The sequence below is a fragment of the Cariama cristata genome, unplaced genomic scaffold (genome assembly GCF_000690535.1).
Source record: "Cariama cristata isolate BGI_N322 unplaced genomic scaffold, ASM69053v1 scaffold11070, whole genome shotgun sequence".
Taxonomy (NCBI): domain Eukaryota; kingdom Metazoa; phylum Chordata; class Aves; order Cariamiformes; family Cariamidae; genus Cariama; species Cariama cristata.
Genome location: NW_009593041.1, coordinates 169,040 through 178,700, shown reverse-complemented (window position 1 = coordinate 178,700; position 9,661 = coordinate 169,040). Strand labels below are relative to the sequence as shown.

Sequence of the window (9,661 nt, the reverse complement as noted above, 5' to 3'; positions counted from 1 at the left end):
TGGTGTGGGGGGGGGGGGGGGGGGGGAGGAAGTCACAAAATTGTTTAAATCCCTAAGAAGTCTAGACGTCCTTTTCAGATTTCAGCTGAAAGATGGTTACATATCAAAATAAGTGACTGTGGAAAAAAACCCCACAAAACCCATTATCTTCTTCATAAAATTTATGAGGTTTTACAATAATCCTTCTACATAGACTTTATTGCAGTATCAGATGTAAGGGACCCTTTTCAGAACTATATTTTTACTTTGATTTTCATTCTCAAGAGAATTCTTGCAAAAAAAGACAAAGAACTGGACTTTTTTTCTCCTGAAAGCAGAAGACAAGTATTGCTATTGTCCATTGCAGAATTTATCTTCATTCTTGTAAAGTTCCTTAACAAGTATTTAATTCCAAAAGGCATATGGAATTAAACTAAGTGTTTTTCAGAACAAAGGCTTTGTTCTTCTGAAGAATGACTGAACATAACTTAGTGTAATTGCAATTTAGAGGTCATGCTTCTCAGTTACAGAGTAACACTGATTAAAAAAATATTACAAATCCTCTCTAGCCTGCATTTCTAAGCAGGTTACTCAGTGTTTTGTGAAAATACTGGCTGCACCCACCTCCACATCTCTGTCAAGGCAAATATCACGCCGTATACTAAATGGCAGGGTTTATTAGCTCATAACAATTACAGTAGTCTAAAGACAGTTGTAACATGTTGCAGCTTACAGCTTCTATAACTCTTTAAGACATATATATAATCAAGAGCTTTTGAGAAAATATATTGCGTGCAAGGGAAAATCATATCCAAAACAAAACATACAGCATGAAAGACAAGTACAAAGGGCAAAATCTGTAAGCTCCATTTGGATGTGAACTGTTAGACTGACACATGCTGATTGTGTTGGTACTTTATCACCATGAAAACAAAGAACAGCCAAGGATTCACACTCTGCAAGCTAGCTGAGTACCTGTTTCAGTTGTGTCTCAGAGTTTACGTGCACATCACATATTTCACAGTGAAATGTTTTGTTCTGAAGGCCTGTGTTTCCTTTATTCACAGGTCCTTTGCCTTTTACGCCTGCCCGGGGAAAGGCTTTTATGGTTCCACTTCCATTCCGAGCTTCCAGCATAGTTTTGTGCTTAGTCCCTGGAGACATTAGAAATGGGAAACAGAAACAACTTTGGCAATTTGGTTGCGTTCATTATTTTATTTTCTTTTAAAAAGAAAATCATATGAACCTCAGCTTGGTGCCACGTGCTATCCTTGGAATATGCCTGTGTTTGTCTGTATCAGATTCATACAAATGTAACAGCATTTCACATCTGATATTTAATTATTAAATTACATATCTGTAGGTAATGCACTAGAACAAAGCAGCCACACCAGTAAGTAGTGGCGCAATCAGGTATCCTGATGTGAAGTTAAATGGGTGTGACTTTTCTCATTAACTCCTGCTGCTAATAAGACCTGAATTGTAGTTGCAAAGGAAGAGTAATTTAGCTATTAAAGATGTAGTTGGCTTTGATTTGTAGTCCTCTTGAATGGATTGATAACCAGTATGTATTAGGTAGCTCACACTTCAATCTGTAATTAACTAATTAGTCTCCAAATCAAAAAGGGCCAGAGGGTCCTGGCAGCAATGTATGGATCCTAAATGGCCCGGAGAGAAATCAAAATGTGTGAGAAACATACACGTGAGAAAAATGCACTTGCATTTTTTATTAAAATAAAGATTGGATAGAAAATAATATTGTCCTGTTGCTTTACCTTTATTCAGACTGAACAATTTCTTACACTGTTGACTTCCACGCAGGTAGTCTGTGATGATAATGGACTACTACCGTGTACAGAACAAGTGTTCCACTGGTAATTGCTATATGCATCCACATGTACAGTCTTACAAGCATGCATATGTGTGAGCACACACAGTTTATCAGCATAGACAGCAAAAACTTGGAGGGTTGTGTTTAAATATTCAGAATAATGTTTTGGCTCTCATCTTGATCAGGAAAAATGTTTAGAGTCTAACTCTTACATGAAGTTAAATAGGTTAAATGGGTACAGCTTTATGAAGTTGAATTTTCACCAGTTGAAGATCTGGCATACAGCAAATAGCATTCAAAACTGAATAGGCTTTGTTTCTCATGAATACCAACGGATTACCATTTCCTTTTTAATTTAAGTGGATTCTATAGACATGCCAAAGTTATTTCTTTTTTATTACATCATAAAACCATTGACTATTTTGCTACAGGTATATCATCATTATCTCTATGTTTCAAACCTAAGGTTCTCTGTCTGTCTCTTAATTCTGTTTACCCTGCTGGCAGGTAACCCCTGACATCCAAAATCAGGAGCTTTTCTGAAGGATTGTTAAAGGTGTTCATTGCCACCATATTAAATCCCAAGATCTTTTAACCGTGCTCACCACAAAGCGAATCAATAAGATGCTTAAAATAGTGACTGTGAATGATGGCTCTCTACTACTGGAACCTGTTGATGCTCCTAGCTCTAACAAGAAGAAAAGGTTTAAAAATTAAAAAAGATGGAGGTAAGCAATTACCCATTCAACTCTCATGCAGCAGTTGTTATCAGTTGGTGAAAACAAAGGGAAAATATACATAATTTTAACAAGTTATTAACAGACAATATGGAGCTAAGAATTCTAACTCTCATCATGGAACTCTGATTGACTGACTCCTTCTTTCAGCCTTAATTTGTTAGATTTCAGACAAAACTGATGGCATTCATACTCAGGTTGCTAGCTGGCACAAACAAAAATATGCAAACTCTGAACACCAAAGGTAATGAAGCATGAGCTGTCATTTAGCTCTATAAGGTTTGGAAACTGCAAAAGCTAAAATGTAAGAAAATGGGTAACTTGCATGCAATAGAATTCCTTTCTTCCCCCTTTATGAAAGCCTCTTTGCCTGTCATTTTTATTCTTTAATAGTTAATGAATTCCATGTAATTGCCAGTTTTCTGCCACCTCTTTGTCCCCTGCTGCAAGAGATCTAATCTATTCAGGGGAAGATAATTGCAGAGCTCTTGAGACAGAAGGAAAAAAAAGGAAGAAAGCAAGCACTGCTCCATCTCACCACTGTTGTGCGCCTCCAGCTGCGAGGCAGAGTTGACAGCGACTTTGCATAGTGAACAGTACAGCAGTCTTTTTGCTTTTTCTTCCTCAGTCTCAACGGAAGGGCATGTGGTGCTGCTAGTGGCTGTCGTGGGGATTTTCTCCACTTTAGAGGTGATCTCAGTTGTCATAACACTGCTCTTCCGGATTTCCACGGTTGTCGTCGTTGATATTGCTGGTGTCCCTGTGGTAACGTCTGTGGGCAAAGAGAAGAGATGGAAAGAAACAAACAAACAAAAAGGTTGTAACCTTTGGCATTTGCTTGTTTGCATCCTAATACTGTAACCATACAGAGAGCCAGATTGTGCTGGTGATGGTTTGATTAATGGTAATGAACTAAATTTGATTTCATCCTTCATATTTTGTGTGGTTACAAAATACAGTACTCCATGTATAGAAAAGCCGCGTACTCTTGTCTCCTGCATTCTGCTAACACCCAGTAAATACAGGATTCATAAGCTGAAAAGACAAGTCATTAAGACTGTACTGTACAACTGAAAGATAATCGACTAATAGAGGTCGTGTAAATTACCACTACAATAGGCAGTTAAAATTTATATGTAGCACTTCAGATGCATAAACTGCCATAGTACTGCATAATACTTACGCTGGTTGAGTAGCCAAGCTAAAGTTTTAATGTTCTGTACTAATAAAACTAAAACAATTGTCTGTTCTTGATATCTGATAAGATGAAACATTAAATTGATACTTCACTTGACATTAGCCAAAACTAATATTAAATGAAGGTAATTATTAATACACAGTATATATTTATCCATACATTATTATTATCCATTATTACATAATAACAATACATACTAATAACAGTAATTAAATATACAACATTCTATATCTGAGACCTACACAAACACAAATAAAATTTCCGTTCTGCATATCAGTGGTATGTTTGGAAAAACTGTAAGCATGTTATATACCTAAATCTATTTGGAAACCTAGTGCTTGCATCTAAGAACTCGTGCTTTTTCTGTAGTTTTCAAACCTGAGAGAGAGAAAATACACAATGATATTTTGGTTTGAATAATATATACATGACATTTGGATAGGGTAGTATTATTTGGTAGTTAAGTACTTAGTACTTTAGTAGTTAAGTACCCTGCTAGGGTAGGGGACAGTAAGATCCAGCACTGAGCCAGCAGAGAAGACTGCAAGTAAGGGACAGAAGGAGAGAAGGGACAGGGGCTGTTCTGCCTTTGTGATGTTGTATTTTGTCATACTAAGTCTCCTGAGTAGCATTTTCCCCTGTAAGAAATCTTAGTTACTTTACTGAGATATTCCTGGAATTGGGTACTTTGCAACATAGACAGTTCCTTTTGGTTTCATACATGCCTCGGTGTTAGTGGTGCTCTACCTGCGATGCTTTATTCATTGCCATCTATTAGAATAGGAAAAATAACAATTCTTTCGCTTATAGATCTCAGGATGTGCTGTGATGCAGGAGGGACATAACTAACTGATGCCCCAGATGTGTGTATCAGACTAAGACTATTCAACAACTTCATTAATGAAGAACACGCCTAATAACTTAGAAGACAATAGCAAACTGGGAGTAAGCGCAAACACACTGAGAGACATGATTCAAACCACTTTTAACTCATTGGAGAAACAGTCTAGAAAATTAGATGCTTTTCAGTAAAGACAATTGCAGGAATTCACACTCAGTAGGATTAATCTGATCTATTAAAACAGGATGGAAAACAACAGCCTCAGTACTGCTTTTTTGGGAGGGTTTGTTTGTTTGTTTGATTTTCAGTTGTTTTCTTTGTTTGTTTGTTTCCTTGTTTTTCAGAAAAAGCTTTCAGTAGCGGATAACAAGACGAACACAGATCTCTCATATCAACGTGCTGTGAAACAGGTTCCCACCATATTGGAAGTTCAAAGTGAAAGATTTACGAAGTATTTTTCTCTCCCCTAATCAGCACTGGAGGCCCTGCGTCCAGCCTGGGGACTGCAACGTAAAAATTAACAATTACTTGCTTTGTTGTTAATCCAGCAGCAATACAAATGCAAACCAACAAGAGAGGAGTTGCGAGGGAGAAAATCAAAACAAATCAGAGGTTTAGAAAACACGGACTGTGAATATGGAAGATGATGGGTAAACACTGACAACATTTCATATCTGTAGCAGGTAGCTAAAAATACGAGAATAAACTCTTCTCCCAGATCCCTCCTAATAGGACAAGGACTATTGGATTACATCAAGAGAGTCTTAGATTAGACGTCAGGAAATTCTTTCTAATATTAAAGGTTGTAAAGCCTGAGAATAGCCTGCCTACAGAGATCTGGAAATATTGCCTGCTGAAGGACTTGAAACTGGTTGAACAAATACCTGCAGGAGCAACCTAGGTATGATTCCCCTTTCAGTCAGTGGGAACAGGACCTTTCAAGCCCTATTATTTCTATACATTGTGTATTTTGTAATGCTTCTATATATTCTCCCAGAGGGGTTTTAAAAATGATTATTCATAAAACTGAGAAAGCAGAGTTTGTCATGTGAATATTCTACATATTCACAGGCATTAAAGCATATAGCAAAAATAAGGTCCCACTCAAGGTCTAATCAAAGTTGTTTTGTTTTGTTTTGTTTTTTTTTTTTTCTTGAGTGTGAGTCTGGAGGTGGTTATGTCCTGAAGGTATTGGTGATGTCAAATACTGGTGCAGAATGAATGGTGTTACCTTGCCGAACATTCAGTTTTTATTTATTACTTTTTACAGACCAATAATAACGTTTCAAAAGAAAAATACTATTTTGAAATATTAGATCTTTTGTTGGGAAACTGATAAATAAATGAAGCCTTTGTAGATCTGTCCAGAAAATTATACATTTAACTAGTCACTCCTTTCCCATCCAAGAGAATCTGTGTCAATGTCAGCTTCCCTTCAGTTGAAAGTTGCTGCAAAAGTCCAAACCCAGCAGTACATAACACTGCTTTTAAAACTTCAGTTTCTCCATCCTGGTACTAGTGTACAGTAGTAAGTCTAGCCACTGTACTTTTCTGGTGAAAAGGAAGGCAGAGGACAGATGGCATCAGGGAGAGGGAAGGAAAAGAAAAAGAAGATATTAACATTCTCTCAGGATTGACAGAAAGGTTGGTGCTCATTCTAATCTTGCAGGAAATTAGATATGTACATCAAGCATCATTACCAGCTTTGTAATGCAAGGGTCAATATTTTGCCCTAAGCAAAATATAGATCATAATTTCTTTATTTTCCATAGGAAAACCTGAGGCAATGAATGGGGAAAAAAAAAAAAAAAAGCAGCTTAAATAACTGCAGATTTTATTCTACTTCAAATATCTAACCTCCTATATCTATGTTGATCTAATATTTCACTATGTAATTATTTTAAAGTGAAAAGAAAATACAACCAATTATGTTAGTCCCTTTGAGGGTATTTTGATATGCATGTGTGAAAGTAGCATTGTATATAAGAATTAAACTAAAAATGATAAATGTCATCAGCATATTCTTCACCTAAAAAAAATATCAAAGTTCAGTGCATATACTCTGCACTTTCAAAAGGTGCCCTGTATTAATATACTATCTATTTGCCCTGGTTTTGGCGGGCATAGAATTAATTTTCTTCCTGGTAGCTGGTACAGTGCTGTGTTTTTTGGATTTAGTATGAGAATAATGTGGATAACACACTGATGTTTTAGTTGTTGCTAAGTAACACTTATTCCAAGTCAAGGACTTTTTAGTTTCCTATACTCAGCCAACAAGGAGGTGCACAAGAAGCTGAGAGGGAACACGGCCAGGACAGCTGACCCAAACTAGCCAAAGGGATATCCCATACCATGGAACGTCATGGCCAGTATAGAAACTGAGGGGAGTTGGCCGGAAGGGGCTGATCGCTTCTCGGGGATGGACTGAACATCACTCAGTGGGTGGTGAGCAATTGCATTGTGCATCACTTGTTTTGTCCCTTGGGTTTTATTCCTCTCTCTCTCTTTGTTATCTCCCTTTCCATTACAATTACAATTATTATTATTATTAATTTTATTTCAATTATTAAACTGTTCTCATCTCAACCCATAGGTTTTATCTTTTTCCGATTCTCCTCCCCATCCCACCAGGGGCAGGGAGGAGAATGAGTGAGCAGCTGTGTGGTACTTAGTTGCTGGCTGGGGTTAAACCACGACAATATTCCACTAATGCAAATGCATTAATGACATCAAAAGATATACAAGAAAATCATCCAAGTTCACCATGTAAATATCGCGACACATTTACATATACAAAGCTGCTCCTCCTCATATAAACTCAAGAATTATCTGCAGGAATTAAGGCAAAAACATTCTAAAAGCTGTCAAGTAAGCTTACACAGAGGGAGTTCAAATCCTCTTCTCACCAGAACTTCTAACCTAACCAGCATGTGTCTCTCTGAATATATTACAGTGCTGCTGCCTGTACACAATTCAGTGCCCTAAATACAGGGTACAGCATTAAAGATACAAGGGATTAAAAAAAGAACCCCCACCAAAAAGGAGTAGGAAGTCATTTGAATTGATGCCTTGAAGACTGAATCAGCATTTCTTAACATTATATTATGACAGTGCTATAAGAACCATTTCAATAATAAATGATCTAAAATTGAGCTGGAAATTCAGTCACAGCCAAATGGAGGATTTGTTTCTGGTGACGCAGGCTTGCAGCACTGTGCTATTTTCATACCAGTGGCCTGCAGCAAATATTCATTATTGCAACTGTCACGGCTTGGCTTTGGCATAAAAGCTGATTGCTAATATTGTATGGAACTGGACTCCAGCAGCAAAAAATGGGAACACTTCAGGATTCACAATAATCCATTTGTGTTCCTGGTCTTGATATAGAAACAGAATAAAAATACAAAAAAATTACATTAAAATCTAATCTTGGTCACTGACAAAATCAGAGATCTATTTTAACAAGAAGACAAAGCCAGATGAAAAACATTCTGTGAGAATTGACTCCTTTGGGTACTACAGATACCATAGTTCAAGCGGAAAACTGCAAGTGTGTGATTAAGGTCCTCCTAAGTAAGCAGGATTAATTTTATATCCCAGCTACAAGACTCAAGAATTTTCTTTAGGCTGAAGAAACAGAAAATTACAACTCATGTTTTTCTTCTGAGTATACGAAAGTCTCACTCATCAGTTCCTGCTACTAAGCACAAGAATTTCTTATTCTGAAACTATAAATAGGCCCACAGAGAGAAAAGTGCTCTGACTTCAAACAAATCACAACTATTTATGAGTGTGTTTTTTCTTCCGCAATCTCAAGTGGCATGCATTTAAAAATATCTGATTTAGCACATACCCATGCATTCTGGTCTCATTTAAATCAAACTTTGCCTTTGACATAAAAGCATTGAGCATTTGGCCCAAAATGCTGCCCAGGAAAACCCAAACCAAACCAAACCAAACGAACCCACCCAGCCCCACCCTCCCCACCCCGAAACCAGAAAGCAAATTCTTTCTCATGACAAGCAGAACTTGATATGAAATATTTCACTATACCATAAGACCTCTCAGTATTGCAAAAGCGTTGTCAGCTGGCTTGCTTATAGCAAACCCGCATCAAATAACAGAATGCTCCAGTACGGAGCACGTTCAAAACAGTCTTGGTATATTGTTTTCCTGTCTACTAAGAACCAGGTCCTCAGTTTCCTTGGCCTGCTTTGAAAATCCCATGTTCTGTGTCCTCTGGGGTAATTACATTTGAAGATAAGACGTAATTTCTTTTGAATCTATAAATATAACAGTGGAATATATGAAAAAGCAAAGTACCATCCCCAAAACAACTGCAACTGACTTTTTTTCATGCTTGGCTGACTTTCTGTACTCATGCGCTAAAACATACACATGTGTGATAGCACATTGGCTGGCTCTGGCACCTAAAACACTTTGAGGAACTTTGACTTCTCCTCCTTTATATCTGTCGAATACAAGCATGCATATTTTGTGGTTGGTGGATATTTGACCCATTACAATATATTGTACAGAAAATTCTTTTGGTATCGTATTATGAAAATTCTGGTCATTAGACTTAGTTTTACATTCAAAACCTGGATTCGATCTATTTTTTATAGATATATCCTTCCCAGAATGGATATCTTTTACTTGGAGAGTCACAAGTATATTTTTAGAACTTAGAAGGACCTATGTAATTTTTTTGTAAGAAAAAACTAATTGCAACAGCATGGTTTAGAGAGTTAAGTACCATACCTCGTGGTGGTTTTGGTATAAAAGATCAAAATATCTGAATGATAGTTGTGTAATTCATTACTTTATGGTAAGATCCCCTTCAGTGAAGCGACACAAAATATTTGAAATCATTATATTTACCTATCTTTTACAGGATGCATACTAATTAAAATGCCATAATGGAAGAGTCAAGAACTCTGAAGTAATAAAAAAATCTGTGTATGACCAAACAGGAACAGAATTTGAAAATTTTTGATGAGCTGCCTTTTCTGATCTTCTCTTTTAAATATCAGTTTTTCACCTGTTTTCTCCCTCTTCCCCTGTCACTGCCCTGG

General features: G+C 36.9%; 1 protein-coding gene across 1 annotated transcript in view; it reads right to left on the bottom strand.

Moving 5' to 3' along the window:
- Window positions 1–9,661, bottom strand: part of LOC104168247 (zinc finger protein 385D-like) — a 130,883-nt gene that overhangs the window by 5,448 nt on the left and 115,774 nt on the right. The window contains 2 exon segments of the mRNA XM_009708777.1: window positions 955–1,133; window positions 3,086–3,319. Of these exon segments, the coding sequence (XP_009707079.1) occupies window positions 955–1,133; window positions 3,086–3,319 (413 nt within the window).